This window comes from Talpa europaea (genome assembly GCF_964194135.1).
Source record: "Talpa europaea genome assembly, chromosome: 12".
NCBI lineage: Eukaryota > Metazoa > Chordata > Mammalia > Eulipotyphla > Talpidae > Talpa > Talpa europaea.
This window is the reverse complement of record NC_140079.1, coordinates 102,234,644-102,251,946: the sequence shown is the minus strand read 5'-3', so window position 1 is coordinate 102,251,946 and position 17,303 is coordinate 102,234,644. Positions and strand designations below refer to the sequence as shown.

The window sequence follows — 17,303 nt, the reverse complement described above, 5'->3', positions numbered from 1 at the left end:
ACCCCCGAGGCCAGAGCTCTGGCGGCCAGACCGCGGCGTGGAGGGGCCCCGGCCCCAGCGGAGGGCAGGCCCGCGGGCACCCCACCCGGCGTCAGACGCGGGCGCAGCCCGGAGGCCGAGAGACAGCCCGGCCGCTGGCCCCCTGGGCGTCGGCAGGAGACGGGGAGGACACACTCGTGTCTCGCGGACACCGGGCCGGACAGCGCCAGACGGAAGCGGCTGCGAGAGGCTCCACGACGCAGCCCGCGGCCAGGTCGGCGCCGCTGGGACTGGGGGTGGCGGCGTCTGTCCCGCGCTCCTGGAGGGGCGCTGCCCGCGAGCGGGGCCGTCGGGGCCGAGGGCGGCGGCCAGGGCTGGAGAGACACGTCCCCGCCGCGAGAAGAACGCCCGGTGTGGACACGCGCGTGCACAGCTGCTCCCGGGGAGGGCAGTGCCCAGGTCTGGCCTCCAGGTTGTCAGAACAAGGACAGCACCGTGGGGGACCGACGACACCCAGCGAGACCATCGGGCGTACAACCTCCCGCGGAGGGCAGCGGCCCCGGGGGGGCGCCGTGCCCCTGCGAGGCGGCAAGGGGCCGGCAGCGCTGGTCCGGTTCCTCCGCCTCCCCTTAGCGGGAGGCCCAGGCCCTGCGCACGCTCCGGCGGAGCGGGTGCCCAGCTTCACCCTCTTCAGGGAGAAATCAGGGCGAGCGAGGCACCCCCGCACCTGGCGCGCCCCTCCCAGCGCTCGGCCTCCGTCCCGACGGCCCGGCCCCAAGCTCAGGTCCCCGGGCTGCCCGCGGCTCACGGGCCTGCGGCTACGCAGCGGGGAGACGGTCCTGGGGTCGCTGGTCTCCCCGCTCCAGGCCGTCCTTACCCGGCGCGCCCGCCGCGGGCCCCTTCGCAGCTGGAAAGCCAGGTGGGGCTTATCCCGACCCGGCTGAGTCCTCGGACACCTGCGCTGGGGACTCCGCTGCCGCCCAGGCCCAGGCCGGCAGGACAGTCAGAGAGGCTGGGGGGCGCGGGAGGGGTGCGGGGCAGGGTGAGGCTGGGGGGCGCGGGAGGGGTGCGGGGCAGGGTGAGGCTGGGGGGCGCGGGAGGGGTGCGGGGCAGGGTGAGGCTGGGGGGCGCGGGAGGGGTGCGGGGCAGGGTGAGGCTGGGGGGCGCGGGAGGGGTGCGGGGCAGGGTGAGGCTGGGGGGCGCGGGAGGGGTGCGGGGCAGGGTGAGGCTGGGGGGCGCGGGAGGGGTGCGGGGCAGGGTGAGGCTGGGGGGCGCGGGAGGGGTGCGGGGCAGGGTCAGGCTGGGGGGCGCGGGAGGGGTGTCGGGCAGGCTCAGGGGAGCCGGGCCAGAGCTGATCCCGAGCCGGGCCAGCACAGCCTCGCCCGCGGGCACGGCCTGAGCCCCTGGCAGCACCGTGTTCCTCCTCGCGAGCGCCCCGACTCCTGCGCGGCCCCAGCTTCGGCCCCGGGCCAAGGGGTGAGCCGAGGGCGCGGGGGCGGGGCTGCTGCGGCCCCACTTTGCAGGCCCCTCAGCCGGGCTGCCTGGGGCCGCGGCGCCCCCACACCCCCGCCGCGGACGCGCAGCCGGGACGCGACCCGACGCAGCCGCGTCCTCAGGGAGCTGCCGCGAGCGCGGGCGACCCCAGCGGGCTGGTTCTCGTTAGTCAGCGCGAGCGCGGCCGCCGCTCCACCTCAGCTGCGCGGCGCCGCGGGCTCGGGGCTCGGCGCGCACCCCCGCGGGCTCGAGGCGGCGACCGCCCGGCACCGGCTTGGCGCTCCCGACGCCCGCGCAGCAGCGCCCGACGCGGCCCGGCCCCTCCGCGGCCTCGAGCGCGGGGACCCCCGGGGGGGGAGGCCCGCGCGCCGCGTGGGCGGCCGCACCCCCAGGCGGCCTCCGGGGGCCACGCGCGCGGCCGAGGCGGAGGCGCCCCGCGGGCAGGGCCCCCGCCCCCCGCCCCGCGGCCGCCGCCCCCACCGCCCCAGGTGGCCCCGGCGCCCCCACCGCCCCCACCGCCCCCACCGCCCCCACCGCCCCAGGTGGCCCCGGCGCCGAGCCCCCAGCAGGCCCCGCGGCCGGAAGTCGGCCCGCCCCGACGCTTCCCGGCATCCCTCGCGCGGAGCCGGCCCTTCCGCCGCCCGGGGCGCCGCGGCGCTCTGGGTCCCGGCCCGCGCCCGCTCCGCGCCGGGTCGCGAGGGTGTCCCCGGGCCTGAGCCCGCGGGGCTAGTGCGCGCGCTGGTGCCGGGGATTCCCGCCCGAGGCGCCCAGGGCGGCGGCGCGCGCCGCGAGGCTCCTCCCGGGTCCGCGAGGCTCGTCCCGGCTCCGCCGCGGAGGTCGCGCCCGCTGGGCTCCGGCCCCTCCCGCCCCCCGTCGGGCCCTGCCTGGCCGGCCCTGCTCCCCGGAGGCGCCCTCAGGACGGCGGCCGCCGAGACTGCGAGGAAACCCCCACCCGAGCCTGGACCCCGCGGCAGACTCAGACACGTCGGGAGGGGGAGCCCCGCATCTGCAGCGCGCGAGAAACCCTCGCGGTGACGCCGCCGCGGCCATGGGGCGGGCGGGCGGTGTTATCCTGCCCCAGGCCCTGCGGCTCACGCAGGGAGGAGGCGCCTGCGGGACAGCTGGGTGACCTCATCTGTACCCCGCAGTAGAGGGGAGAGTCCTGGCGAGAGGACCCGGCCGCTGATAAGGCGCACCTGGTGAGCGCCCCACCCGCCACGTTCCTCTGGAGGCGGATCCGGGGTGCTGAAGGGGGAGCGGTCACTGGCTCCCTGATTACTGAAGGTCAGGAACTTGGGGAGTGATGACCCCTTCTTTGGGGGGGCGCCGAGGACCCACAAGGATGGCGTCTCCACCTCCAGGCCTCTCACTGCTCTCAGACGTGTCTGCATTGTTAAACTCGGCGTCCCCCAGAGGCGCCGGCCATGGCCGCCCGGGCCCACAGCACGCGACACGAGGCCTAAGCCGGGCACGGGGAGACCGTGTGCGTGTCGGAGGGAGCCCACAGCGGCTGCGCGCTGAGGGAGGCCACCCTCCTCGCGTGGAGACGCCCCGATGAGCTGCTGAGCTCTGGGGCCTGGTGGAGCTGGGCCTCGTGAGGCGGGTTTACAGCTGGGGTGAGGACGGTTGAGTCCTTTGGGATTATTGGGCCTCGGTACTTTGGGATTTGTGGTCCTCGTAAGGTGAGGGTCCCCGGAGTCTTGGGGCTTGTGTTTGAAGTCACTTGCTGAAAAGTTGTGTGGTTTTAGGTAGACTTTTCAGAATCCACGCAGGATTATGTGTCCCTGAGCAGGTGTTTCCTGGAATAATAAAGTCACAACGCGGCCGTGTTATTTTGCTTTGGCAGAGTGAGTCACGGTCCTCTGTTATTTGACCCACAGGAATCCTGTGTGTGGTTTCTTGTGTGTAAACGGGGAGGGGCGGGCCCTGTCGTGAGAAGATGGGGTTCCAGCTGGTCCAGCTGGCCTGAGGCGCAGCCCAGACACACACAGATGCCTCCTGCGAAGTCGTCCCTGCTCAGCGAGGAGGAGGGAGCTGCCGAGAACAGGCATCTGATAAATGTTCCCAGAACCTACCTCCACAACAAGCCCAGAGTGGGGGTTTCGCAGCTAAGCAGGCCCCAGGCGTGGCGTTTGGCTGAGCCCTTGCTGCTGCCCAGCTGTGTGCCCTGGCCCGCCTGCGCTCACAGGGAAACCCTGGGCAGGGGGAGGGTGCTGGGGTGTGGGCGTGGCCGGTAGCAGCTACTGGAGCTGAGGCCCAGGCCATGCTGGGCTGCAGACTCAGGCTGGGCTCCCAGGAGCACGTCGGGTGGCATCCAGAGGGCTGTTTGGGTTGGAGGCAGGGAAGTGGAGGTGCTGTGAGCTGCTGTGGCAACCTGTGAGTCTGGGACTTGTCTGGTCCTCACTGTGCCCCCGCTCCCCAGACAGGCCCAGAGCAATATGACAAATATTTAGCAACTGGTTCTTTTTTTTTTTTTTTTAAAGATTTATTTATACAAGAACCGGGGCTCAGGCCAGATGTCCGGGAGGGTGAGAGGATTCACTAGAGACAGAGTGGGTTGCAGAACAGGCAGACTGGCGAAATACAACTGCTGAGGGGAGCAGCGGGGAGACAGGAGAGGTCTGCCGCGCCACGTGGGACCCTCGCCGGTCGGCCGGGATTGAACCGGCGTGGCAGAGACTGCGGGCAGCTTCACAGCACAGCACTGAACCGCCTGCGCCACCAGGGTCGGCCCACAACTGGTTCTTTAAAGACAGGAGAGAGTTGAAGGGCCAGCTGGCAGCTCCCGCCTCCGTGGGCGCGCTGGTGAGACTGGGAGGTGGGAGTGGAGGGGCTGCCGGCGCGGCTCAGCAGGCATGGGCTAGACTTGCTGCTTCGGTGCCCCTCACCCATGCGAGGAGCAGAGTTTGGAGAGGGAAGTGGTTCCATTTATTTGTCGACAAGCCGGGAAGGCAGCAGACTAGAGTCTGAGAGGCTGCCGCTTGCTGACCAGCAGAGCAGACGTGCCAGGGGGCAGGCGGCGCGGTGGGGTCGTGGTGGCCGCGCATCTCATGTCGCCTGGGCCAGCCGGCCTCGGCTTTGTTCTGAAGTCACCTTGCAGCAAGGCCCTTTCCCTGGGAGGCAGGGCCAGGCAAGATGCTAGTTCAACACAGAAGTCAAGGTCAGTTCACCTCTGAGGGGAGCGCATTCCCCGAGGCAGAAGGGACGTGGCAGGGCGTGGGGCAGGACAGGGCAGGGTGTGACTCCAACCTGTCGCGGGCACTCAGCTTGGCCTGGGGCGTGCTGCATGAGGCTGTGCCTGCTTGGGGCGCAGGTGCCAGCGTGGGCAGTGGAAGCTGCAGTGGAGGCTGCCGAGGGAATGAGGCCGGGTCCGCTGAGTCCTCTCTGGGCACCTGGGGCCTGGCGCCTGGAGGCAGGGGTCTCCTGGTGCAGGGGCCTGGCTCCCTGGCACCCTGGGAGGCTTCGGCAGTGCCGTCGACGGGAGCTTGCTGGGATCTTGTCCTCCTGTCTTTTGCACTTGCGGAAGATCTTCACCGCTCCTCTCTTCATGCCAGGCTGTTACTGTTGCGGCCTGAGTTCGATCCCCAGGCAGGGAGTGACCCACATGATGCAGCAGCCCTCTCCTGTCTCCCCGCTGCTCCCCTCAGCAGTGTGTTTCAGTAGATCCACCTGTTCTGTTCCCCGCTCTGTCTCTGGTGGATCCTCTCACCCCGCACCTCTGGCCTGTTCCCCAGCTCTTTGTATGCAAAAAATGAATAAATGAAGACCTTAAAAAAATATGAGTGAGGGCCTCCCCAGTGGCGCAGCGGTTGAGTGCTGGGTTGTGAAGCTGCCAGCAGCCTCTGCGGCGCCGGTTCTATCCCCGGCTGCTCCCCGGCCACCAGAGGAGGGTCCCACATGGCGCGCAGACCTCTCCTGCCGCCCGCTGCTCCCCTCAGCAGTGTACTTCGGTCCTTCTGCCTGCTCTGCTCCCCGCTCTGGCTCTGGTGAATCCTCTCACCCTCCCGCGCTTTTGACTGTGCCCGGTGCTTGTGTAAATAAATAAATAAATCTTAAAAAAAAAAAATTCAACGCAGTCTGCGAATATGCAGTAAGCACCGGCTCACCTTTGTACTCGCAGTCCCCGCGGGGCGTAACTTGAGGAAACAAGCGGATTGTTTTCAAAGATTTATGGACGAGGTTGTTTATGGAAGTGTTATGTGTGACAGTAAAAAGAATGAGTGTCCGGTATCAGAGTCCGTGACGCACGGAGTGTTACATAACATCAGTCGCACCGTGAAGGAGCAGGTTACTGACCCAGGAAGACACCAAAATATATTACATTTAAAAGGCAGGTATGATTCCGAACATGTAAAGGGGAGAAATATATAACCTGTATCCTGCTTCATTAATTAGATAAAAATGTGTAAACTTTAATTACTCAACCAACCAGTTCAACAGAATCTCGGGGCTCTCTATGCCAAGCACGGAGGGTGTAATGGCGAGCTGTTGAGAGTGGCCTTCAACAGGCAGGAGCAGGGGCCTCCCTGGGGGCGCAGGGGTCAGTCCCAGCGCCGTGAAGCTGTCCGCAGCCTCTGCGGCCCGAGTTCCGGCCCGGCCAGGGAGCTCCCCAGAGGGCGCGCAGACCTCTCCGTCTCCCCGCTGCTCCCCTCGGCAGTGTATCTCAGTAGATCTGCCTGTTCTGCGCCCCACTCTGTCTCTGGGGAGTCCTCTCACCCCCACACCTCTGGCCTGCACCCCAGCTCCTGTATGCATAAGTAAATAAACTTTTGTTTTTTAAAAGGCAACAGCGAGGCTTTGGGTAAAGTCTGCAATGGGCTCGTGGTGGCTGAGGTGCTAAGTCACCAGCGAGCGAGGCGCCAGCCCCTGCTTAAAACCGGCTCAGGGAGCGTGAAGGGAAGCCCAACGGCCAGCGGCCCCCAGGCGAAAGCTCCCGGGCCCTGCTGGGAGGGGTCACGCCTACAGCAGCTGGCCCTGAGGGCCGCCGCCCGCCCAGCGCCCTCTCGCGCGTTTCCCGGGAAGTGAGAGAGCAGCGCCGTCCCCGGCCGGGCAGACACGCGCCCTTCGATGAAGGAAACGCTCGGCCCCGCCGCGGGGAAGCTCACAGACTACAACAGCATGGCCTTGGGTGTCCTCGAGACTGTTTCACTCGGCAGCCGTGGGGGAAGCAGTGACAACGTCCACCCTGTCGCAGCGAGGATGCCACGCGCCACGGGACCATCAGTGCCCACGGGACGGTCAGTGCCCACGGGGCAGATCAGAGGCCACGGGGCAGAGTCCGTGCCCATGGGGCCGTCGGGGCCACACGCCGGCGTCTGGACTCAGAGCGGAGCGGCAGTTGCTTTCCAAGGGATGTGGTTTGCGTTTCTGGGAGAGGGTCCGGCTTGGCCATAGATGAACTGAGGCACGTCGGCCGGAAGCGCCAGGAGAGCCCGGGGCGGCCGCGCTCTGGAGGAGCAGCATCTCGCGGCCCGGGTCAAACCTCCGCTCCTCCCCGCGGCCGCGGGAGAGACCCACAGAGCAGTGTCGTGAGACTGAGGAGGCCGCGAGAAGGCGCAGGCTCCTGGGCGGGTCCGCCCTTCCACGCCTGCGGACAGCAGGGGCAAAGGCCCTGAGGCAGAAGAGGGACTGGAAATCGGGGGCCAGTGGGAGTGGAGAGCGAGCCTGGAGCCGTGGCAGGACCGACAGGGCCGACTGTCCTGAGACACCATCACACGCTTCCGGGATCGGGGCATCTTTTGTTCGACGGGGGCGACTCTGCCCTGGGTGGCTCTGGACGGGACCGGGTGGGCCACCTGGAGACCAGGCCAAGAGGGGGCGCCCGGATCCTGCGGCTGCACCTGTGTCCAAGGGAGGGAGGGGGCTGGACCCGCCAGAACGCCGTTGCTGCGTGAGGGGCGCCATGGGGTCCCGGCACTGCGGGCTCGGGGCTCCCGGGTTGGTGACCCACCCGCTCGCCCATGCACCCCAGGGCCTAGGCCCCCCCTGCATCCTTTCTCCTGGAGCAAGCCGGTAGCCTGCTGCCCTGGCTGGCGCGCCCCGAGGCACACCTGGAAGCCCAGGGTGGGCCCGCGGGGGGCAGCCGATCGATGCGGGGCTCGGTTCCCGGGCCCCTTAAAGGAAGCAGCGTCGGAGAGAAGGAAAGGTGAGTTTGTTGATACGCTGAGGCGGTGCAGTCGGGTCTGAAAGGCCCCCCCCCCACCTGCTCTTGGGCAGGGCCAGGGGTGTGTTCCCTTTCTGAGGGGGTGGAAGGGGGCAGCCTTTCCAGTGTCCGGAGACCGCCGTGGCCTGAGGGTCTCTAAGGGGCCGCCTTTGTGGCTGATTCCGCCCGGAAGCCCCTTCGCCTGTCTGCTGAGCGGGGTGAGATGGCGGGGTGCCCTGTGGACCCCCGTCAGAACCCAGGTGGGGCCACCCCAAGCTGTGCCAAAGTAGCCGTGGATGGTTGGGAACGCGGGGCGCGTTGGGGAACGCGTCACCCCTCGTGCTCCCTGTCCCCCGAAAGATCTTCCCTGAGCCCTGCCCTCTGCCCCCGTCCAGGCAAGAGGCTGGTGTGTGGAAGCCCCCGCCCCCCAGAGACGGCTGCGGTCTCTCGGCCCGGCCCCCGCCCCAGGCTTGCCCCCCAGGCAGCCCCGCGCCTCCCTCCGTCCGCCCGGCTCGGGCTCCGGCTCCGGCTCTGTGCGTGAATGAAACGTGCAGCAGCTCGCGCTGGGCGGGACGGGCTGTGGGCGGCGAGGGGGATCCCCTGGAAGTTTCCCCTCCACCCCGAGAATGGCTTGGCGTGGAAAGCCCCACACCTCCGGTCACGCGCAGCAGAGAAACAGCCCTCCCCTCGGCCGGGCGGGGGCACAGAGTCAGCGGGGCGGGGGGGGGGGGTGCAGGGTCAGCCGGGCGGGGGGACAGGGGTCCATCAAGAGCGACGGCGGCCCCTGGCGGGAGCAGCGCCACTTCCCAGCGGGCCAGGGCCGCGGGCACCTCTGCCCCAGCTCCCGCGCCGGCTCTGACTGCCCCAGCAGTCATTAGCGCGGCCACTCATTTCCCTGCAGGGGTGAGGGGGAAGGAGCCTGGAGGCGGCTCCCCACCCTGCGGGGGCGGCTGGAGCTGGTTCCCAGGCCTGCTCCCCAGGGCATGACGTGGCTTCCAGGTCACCTGGGGGGCCGGGTCATAGTCAGTCGGCGCCTCTGAAGGAGCCGATGGATCCGGGCTCCGGCCCTGCTCAGGTCTGGCCCTGCTCAGCTCTGGCCCCCCCGCTGGGGTCCCCCTTTCTGCACCTCCCACCCCTCGCCACGTTCTAGTGCCCGCCAGTCGGTCACCGCCTCTCCTAATGCCCTGGGCCATGACCTCTGACCTCGCGACTCCAGGGTCTTGCCCTGCTTCCCGGTGCTGCCCATCACCGATGTGTCATGGCGAGTTCTGGAAGCTGCCCAGCTGGTGATGGGCACCCAGCGAGTCAGCGTGTCCAGCGCGCCCGCTTCCCTCCCCCTCTCCGGCCCGGCTTCCCGCCAGCCTCAGGCTCCCCGCCCAGCCCTGCCCGGCCCGAGCGCTTCCCGCTTCCAGGCGGTGGAGGAAGCCGTCGCTCCAGACCCGTCTCTCGGTGCTGTGTCCACAGCGGGCCCGGCGGGTGCTGGGCAGACTGCGAGGGCTCGGCCAGAGCGAGCAGCCTGGGGGGCCTGTGGGTGACGCTGTTTCCTGGGTGGGACTCGCCCCATGGCCCCCCTGAGCGCACGAGGCTGATGTGATGTCAGCCACCTGCAGGGGCCTGTGCAGACCAGGCAGCAGCCCCCGGCTGACGCCCCCGCGGTCAACAGGCAAACAGGCGCCCAAGCCAGGGTCCGTGGCCTGCGCTCTGTGGGGCTTTGGGGGGCAATACAAAGGGTTTCCATCAACTCGAGGAAGCAGTGGGCAGAGGGCTGCGGTGGGCAGGGCACCATCCAGGACTTGTCCGCAGGGGACAACACCCGCCCTCCTGCCCCAGGCCCAGCCTGGCTGACCCGCCCGGCGTTGGGGGGTCAGGGGGGAGCTGTGGAGACGCAGAAATCCAGGTGGCAGCCGACGGCTCCGAGGGGGGAGGCGGGGAGCAACCTCGGGATGCCCTGACCGGAGGACAGCCCTGGGAGAAGCTCGCAGCAGGGAGGGCCGGCCTGGAAGGCCGCTGTCTCGGTGGGGCCCGGGACGAGCCCCCCACTCTCTGGAGACCAGACGTGGCCGGTGAGGCCTGCGGCAGGCACGTCCACAGCGCCCCGCCCAGGATCAAACAACAGCTGGGGTCTCTGCCTTTAGGAAGTGGGGGGCTGCGGATGGTGGGGGGGAGGGGGCTCCCCCAGACAGGGGAAGGCGGGCTGGGCGAGGAGGGGGCGCTCCACTTCCTTTGCATTTTCTTCCCAGTTGGAGGCGGGGTGAGGGGTGCAGGCACCGACCTCGCTGCAGGGTTGAGCCGGAGATGGGGCCGGTGGGGCCAAAGCGTGAGCAGGAGCGGGGAGCGCCGGGGGCAGGGACGGCGGGTGCGAGCTGGAGGGGCCGAGGGCGACCTGGGAGGATGCAGGGGGCTCAGGGGAGCCGGCTGTGCAGAAGCAGGACAGCGCCCGCCAGCAGCTCCCGGGACAGTGGGGGAGGTGAGCGCGGAAGGCGCCCCGAGGGGAGGCGGAGGCCAGCACAGCGCAGGTCCCCAGCGCCCCAGGCCAGCCACGTGGGGTGTCACCAACCATTAGCACCGGAAACCAGACAGCTCCGCCCCAGGCCCCCCACCCCCGGCCCTGGCCACGCCAGGCGGCTGAGGATGGCTGCCCCCCGCCTTTCGCCCTGGCCTCCCCCTGCCAGCTGGGGGCTGAGCTGGGGTCCCCGGGCACCGCTTGGGTCCGGCACAGGCGCCACCGAGTCCCACGTCTCCACTTGCAGCACAGCAGGCGCCCGGGATCTCAGCACCTTCTCCCCGCCGCGGCCCCCCCCCACCCCCCCCCCCCCCGCCTCCCTCCGGCTCCAGAGCACCCCACGTCCCGGGAAACATGGGCTCCAGGGCCCGCGCCCCCTGCCGTGCCAGGACCGCTCCTGGGGCTCACAGAGGAGACACCCAGCACTGGCCCTTGGCCCTGCTTGTCCCTTGGGCTCCCGGCAGGAGCAGGATGGGGGGTGGGGGGGGAGTGGGGCACGGGGTGGGGTAGGGGCGGGGCTGGGGGGAGCGGGACTGGCCACGTGCACTGGGGGGGTGAGGTGGGCGGCCTGTCTCTGCCTGGATCCCCGTCCCAGCTGCCCCAAGAAGCCACCGGGCCCTTCGCCTCCGGGGAGACCAGCCTCCCCTACGCCCACCTGCCTTGGCGCTGGGCCTGGAGCCCGCGCGTGGGGTCGGGCAGGGCGGCTGCCCGGGGCGCTGGTGCCAGGGCAGGGTCCAACAAGGACCGTTGTCACTGCCTTTTTTTTCTTCAAATTTTTGTGTAGAGCTGGGGTGCAGGCCAGAGGTGGGGGGGGTACCAGAGAGTGGGGAGCAGAACAGACGGATCCCTCAGGCCGCAGCATGACAGCCTGAGATCAACCCCTAGGCCGCTGGGGAGCCCCCACCCTCACTGTCTTATCTGCCCATCCCCCTTCCAGGGCCGCCCTAAGGCTGCCCCGGGAACAGGTGGACGGGTCCCCACTTGGCTGAGTCACAGAGGCCGGGCCCAGGCTGTGCTGGGCAGCCCCTCAACCAGCGCCCCCCAGGCCTGGGGGCCCCCGCCCCTCCCGGTGCCTCCCATCTGGGGAGCATTCTGCCCGCGCTCCCCTGAGGCCAGCAGTTGCCCCCCTGCTCTGAAGCAAAGGCCCCTCCCTGTGGGTGCCCCCGAGTCCCCCACATGGAACGCCCTCCTCTGCCCCTAGTGCCCCCAACGCGCCCAGCGCCCGTGCAGCGTGGCCCTCGGGCCGGCCCCGGTGAGTGGGCCGCCAGCCCGGCCGCGCCCCCAGCCCATCCGTGTCACCCCCCGGGAAGGACGCGCAGCCGGGGTGCGGGGTGCGGATGGGCACGCAGCGAGCACTCGGTATTTTGTTGAATGAATTTTGAATCCTGCCAGGGTCTCCACGCCTGGGAACCAGGGCGCCGCTGTCTGGGGCCCTCGCCCAGGACTCGTGCCAGGAAGGCCTCCCCGGCTTCTCCGGACTTCCTCGGCTCCTGCGGGCCCCTCTCTGTGGGCCTGCCTGGCCCCCGGCTCAGGGACAGCAGCATCTTCGGCACATGCCTGTCCCTCGGGTCACCAGGGCATCTGTCCAGGCCTCATGAAAGGCAGAGAAGCTGGGGTGGGGAGGAAACTGGATAGGCAGGAGGTGGGAGCTGCTGGCCCCTAGCAGAATTCTCCACTCACCTCTTCTACACTCAGTTATTCATTCAACAAACACCTATTGAGACCCGTGTGCACCAGGCTCCAACCTAGACCAGGAGTCACCGGGCGCCTCCTCACACCATCCCTCCCCAGGATTCACTGCGTATGGCACCCAGTATTGGGGTGGCCCTCAGGGTCAGTACCAGCCACCCCATTCCCCAAGACCCCTTGCCCGGTCCCAGGGCCTCTGTGCCCACCCCCAAGACACCGCTGTCAGTACCGCCCACCCTTCCAGCCCCGGGAGAGGCAGGCTGCCTGTGGGTAGCCCCTGTGTCTTACTCAGCGCGAGCCCCGCTGCCCAGCACATGTGTGGCACACAGCAGGTGCCCAGTACGCGCATGTCACTGGTTAGGGGCAACCAGCCACCTTAGTTTCGGGAAGGGAGCGGGTTGGGGGAGCATGGGTTGGGCCAGTCACAAGGTGTGGAGGGGACCCCAGGAGAGTGAGTCACTGAGGCGGGGCAGGGCCGGCTCCTGCTCCACTGGCTGAGGGCCCCAAGGGGGCAGGCCCCGCCCGGCTGCTCTCCCGCGCGCCCCCCAGGCCTGGGACAGAGGATTATGCCTCAGTTGGGGCCACTGGGTGCCCACTTGTCCTCGAGTGAGGTGGGCTGGGGGCTCCTTGGTGTCTGCCCTTTAGCCCCCAGCCGCCCCCGCCCCCCTCCCCCTCGGAGCAGGGCCGGAGCACCAGGCCGTCGGGCGCTGGAGTCCAGACTATGTCTGCGGCGGGTCTGGGAAACCCGCCCAGGCCGTTCCCGGGGCCAGCGGAGTCCTGCCAGCCCCTGAAACCCCACAGCTCGGAAGGCCCTGGGGCCCCCTCCAGACCCCAAGCCCCAGGGGGTGAGGTGCCCCTGGCTCCCCAACCTCCACTCCCCGTTACACAACGGGGTGATGACCTCTGTCCCCTGAGCTGGGCTCCCTCAGGCTCCACTGAGCTGCGTCCAGAATCGGGGCTCAGGCCCAGGTCCCCACTCACAAGACTGGGTGCCACCAGGCGCCCCAGGGCCTGGTTCTGCCTGCAAATAGGAGTGAGAGGGGGCTTGAGAGGCAAGGGACGGGGCCGACTGTGTGGCTGGTGCCCCTTGGGCGCCCACCCTGGGGTGGGCACACACATCTTGGGGGTGAGGGGAGCAGGGCTGAGTCTGGGCGGAACCAGTGGGGCCTCCTGGGGGGGGCACCAGTGCTCCCACCAGGGGTCCTCAAGAGCAGCCCAGAGTCGCTGTGACCCTTGGGGGATCAGGGCTTCCACAGTGCAGGGGCCAAGTGGGGTGTGGAGCCCCACCCAGGCCCTTAAGGACCGCCCCTCAGTGACACCCCCATGCTGCCCAGGGGTCTGGGTGCAGGGCTCCGGGTGCAGGCCCAAAGGAAGGGGTGGGCAGCGTGGTCACCGGGGCTGGGAAGTGGGTCAACGGGTTCCCACTTGGCTGAGCCACAGAGGCCGGGCCCAGGCTGTGCCGGGCAGCCCCCCAGCCCGTGCCCCCCAGCCTCCCCCAAGACTCAGGCCTCTAGGGCTCCAGCCCCGACCCCTCCCTTTAGCTGCGGGCCCTTCTCTGCCCCTGGACAGTCCATGTCGAAGCCTCTGCTCAGCTCCTGCTCCCGCCAGCCCCAGAATGGCGGGGGGCGGGGGTGGGGGGCGGGATTGGGGGGATGGGGGGGCTGGCGTGAGGGAGCCCCAGGCCCATAACGGCATTTCCTCCCTCTGCGGCCTCCTCCACCCCGTGACCCGCGGGCGGGCTGAGCCACCCGGGACTGGTCCAACCGCATTCCGCCCTATCTTCCGAGGATAAAACCTGGGCGACCTGCAGGGACCCACACATCCCGGGACTCCACACGTCGTGGCAGCCGCGCCTACCACCCGCCATGGTGGCCGCCAGCGCTCGCCCGGCCCTGGGCCCGGCCGGCCGCGGGGTCTTCGCCGCCCTGCTGCTCCTGCTCCTGCTCCCGGCTCCCTCGGGTGAGTCCCCGCCGCCCGCCCCCGCCAGGGCCCCTCCCGCGCGCCTCTTGTCTCCCGCGGCCCCTCCTGTCTGTGCGCCCGCCGGGTCTGCGCCGGGTCTGCGCCCGCGCCCGCCTGTCCGCGGGGCCGGCTGGGTCTCGCCCGCCCGTCCGCGCCAGCTCTGTCCACCGCCGGCGTGTCGTTTGCCTGCTTCGAGCCTCAGTTTCCCCTCCAGCCGCAGGACTGGTGACAGGCGGGCACGAAGGACGGGGCCGAGGGCCTGCGGGGTGCTCGTCTTCACAGACGCCCCCACCTGCGGGCGCTGCCTCCGTGGGGCCCCTGCGGGGAGCGGCCAGGATCGTGGGCCCGAGGGCGCCGGGAGGCCCGGGTGTTCCTGCTGGGACGGGGCGGGCGGCAGCTGGCACAGCCGGGCAGGCGGCTGCGGGAGGGGGCCGGGGGCCAGGGCTCTGCCGCCCGGGGCCAAGGGGGAGCCGCCTGGGGTGCAGAGGGCCTGGGCGCCGGGCACTGGGGCTCCTCTCCGCTCGTCTGACCCCGGCTTCTCTTGCCCCCAGCCCTGCACGCCGTCCAGACCCCCGGTGAGTAGGCGGTGAGGGCTGGGGCGGGGGCCACGGAGGGGGCGCAGGGTCTGTCTGTCCTGGTCTGTCTGCGGGGCAGGGCGGGCAGGGAAGGCGCCCAGAGGGCTGACCCTGGAGAGGGCCACCTGGGTCGCCCGGGGCCCAGGAAGGCCAAAGCCAGGGGCATGGGGCGGGGGAAGGGGGGGCTCCAGGGGGTGAGCGGGAGGGCGCCGGGAGGCGGGGCGGCGAGGAAGTGTGGGGAGATGGGAACCGCGCCCCTCCTCCGCCAGCCCCGCCGGCCTGCGGGAAGCCCCAGCAGCTGAACCGCGTGGTGGGCGGCGCGGACAGCGCGGACGCCGAGTGGCCGTGGGTCGTGAGCATCCGGAAGAACGGGACCCACCACTGCGCGGGCTCCCTGCTCACCAGCCGCTGGGTGGTCACCGCCGCCCACTGCTTCAAGGGGTAGGCCCGCCGCGCCCCACAGCCCTGCCCGGGGCTCCCCGGGGACCCTGCTGCTACCCAGGCGCCTCCGCCGCTGTCCGGGGTCTTCAGAGGGGTCCTCCCTCCCCAGGCGCCCCCGGCACTGCCCGGCGCCCGGGGCCCTGGTTGACCCCACGCTTCCTTCCAGCAACCTGAACAAGCCCTCCGACTTCTCCGTGCTGCTGGGGGCCTGGCAGCTGGGGAACCCCGGCCCGCGGTCCCAGGAGGTGGGGATCGCCTGGGCGCACCCCCACCCTGTGTACTCTTGGAGGGACGCGACCCGGGCAGACATCGCCCTGGTGCGCCTGGAGCGCCCCGTCCAGTTCTCCGAGCGGGTCCTGCCCATCTGCCTGCCGGACGCCTCCGTGCGGCTCCCTCCGGACACCGACTGCTGGATCGCCGGCTGGGGCAGCGTCCACGACGGAGGTGCGGCTGCCCCCGGCGGGTGGGGGTGGGCGCGGGCGGCGCGCCCTGGAGACCGGGCACCACGGGCAGCAAGGCGAGGCCCGCGGCCGGAGGGCAGCGCCGGGCTGGGGCGCGGGCGGGAGCGTGTCCGGCAGGCCTGAGCGACACGGAGCAGTGAGGCTGCGGGCGGTGCAGGGAGGCCGAGAGGAGGCCCGTGTGGCCCCGGCCTGCCCGCGGGCGCTGTGGAAACGCCCTGAGAGCCCCGTGGACAGGCACGGGCAGCAGGCCACGGCGCGGGCACGACGCCCAAGAGGAAGCGGGACAGTGACCCTGTCGCACGAGCCGGGGGCTTAGGAAGCGTCATCTAGAAACACAAAGTGGGCTCAGTACGGAGGCAGGAAAGTGGGGGAGGGAGCGGCCCCAGGAAAGGACAGCGGGCAAGGCCTTCACCCCAATTCCGGAGATGAGGAGCACTGCGTCCTGGAGCCCACTGGCGAGGGCGGCCATCCCCCGCGCCCACCCCTGTCTCCGCGGGCAGGTGCTGAGAGCAGGGGGTCTGCAGGCTGCCCTGGGGCCCGACCCCCTACGCTGGGGGTCCACCAGTGACCACTCGGTGACCATTTGTCTGTGGCCGTCTCCTCGCTGTGGACAGGGCCCGAGAGGGGTGCCAGCCCGTGCCCTCGCCTGTCCGCGGCCTGAGATGCCAGCCGGGGTGCAGAGGCTCGATTCGGCACCCTTGGGCACCAGCGGGCACAGAGGCGAAGACCTAGGCCCAGAGCGATGACCCGCCAGTCCCGGGGCTGGTGGCGGGGAATTGTGGAGGCGACTAGGAACGCTGCCTGAGCCTGACCACCTCCCCCCCCCAGTGCCCCTGTCACACCCCCAGACCCTGCAGAAGCTGAAGGTCCCCATCATCGACTCGGAAGTCTGCGGCCGCCTCTACTGGCGAGGGGCCGGGCAGGGCGCCATCACTGAGGACATGCTGTGCGCCGGCTACCTGGAGGGCGAGCGCGACGCCTGCCTGGTGAGCCCCCTCCAACCGCCCCACGGGCCTGGGCCTGCGCCGGACTCTCCAGGACCGGCAGTGAGGGTGGCCGCCCGGTGTCTGCATAGCCTGCGGGGCTTTCACTCACCTGCGCACATACCAGACCCGGCAGCTCGGTGCCCTGCACCCACCTGGGGCTTGCGTTCTCCCCGGGGGCTCTCCCCTCCCGCCCCTGCTCCTGCCCGGGGGGTGGTGGCAGGATGGTGAGGGCGGCCCCTGGACACTGTGGGGTGGACTGAGTTCCCACTGGCCCTGGCAAGTGGCTTCTCAGCCTGAGCATCCTCCTCCATAGAGCAAGGGGTGCGCTCCGGCTCAGAGAGGGGGGCTGCTCTCCCAGAGATCCCGAAGGCTGCTGCAGGCCTCCAGGGTGGAGTTGGAGTGGCGCAGCCTCCAGGACTAGGAGGGACTCTTAGGCCACCCTGTGCCCCACGGGCGTTCCTAACCCCCCTCCTCTCACAGGGCGACTCCGGGGGGCCCCTCATGTGCCAGGTGGAGGACACCTGGCTGCTGGCGGGCATCATCAGCTGGGGCGAGGGCTGCGCGCAGCGCAACCGCCCGGGCGTCTACATCAGCCTGACCGCCCACCGCTCCTGGGTGCAGCGGATCGTGCAAGGGGTGCAGCTCCGCGGCCGCTCGGGGGACGCCGGGCACGCCGGGGGCCGGGCCCGCGCGGAGGGGGCGCCGCGCGCGGCCAGGGTCGCCCGCCTCGGGGGTGCGCGGAGCCGGCGCCCGCCCCCGCCCCGCTGACGCGCGCGGCGCCTGCCTTGTAAATACGCCGTCTACCTCTGGGGGCGCCCGCGAGCCGGCGCGGGACCGCCCCTGCCGGGAAGCCCCGCCCACCCCGGGCGAGGCCCCGCCCCTGCCGGGAAGACGCGCCCCTGCGCGAGGCTCCGCCCCTGTCGGAAGCCCCGCCCCGGGCAGGCCCCGGCCCCGATGGTAGCCCCGCCCCGGGAGAGGCCCCGCCCCTACCGGGAAGACGCGCCCCTGCGCGAGGCCCCGCCCCTGTCGGAAGCCCCGCCCCGGGCAGGCCCCGCCCCCGATGGTAGCCCCGCC

The 17,303-nt window shown here is 70.6% G+C and overlaps 1 protein-coding gene across 1 annotated transcript; it reads left to right on the top strand.

Annotated features, from left to right (window-relative positions):
- Positions 1 to 13,672: 13,672 nt before the first annotated feature.
- LOC311181823 (brain-specific serine protease 4-like) lies at positions 13,673 to 17,040 on the top strand (the record flags this gene model as incomplete). Its single annotated transcript, XM_084250264.1, has 6 exons — positions 13,673 to 13,766; positions 14,318 to 14,341; positions 14,611 to 14,782; positions 14,949 to 15,226; positions 16,072 to 16,229; positions 16,710 to 17,040. 6 exons carry the CDS (start codon positions 13,673 to 13,675, stop codon positions 16,995 to 16,997), a joined length of 1,014 nt encoding a protein of 337 aa, XP_084106390.1. The 3' UTR covers positions 16,998 to 17,040.
- Between the last annotated feature and the right edge of the window lie 263 nt (positions 17,041 to 17,303).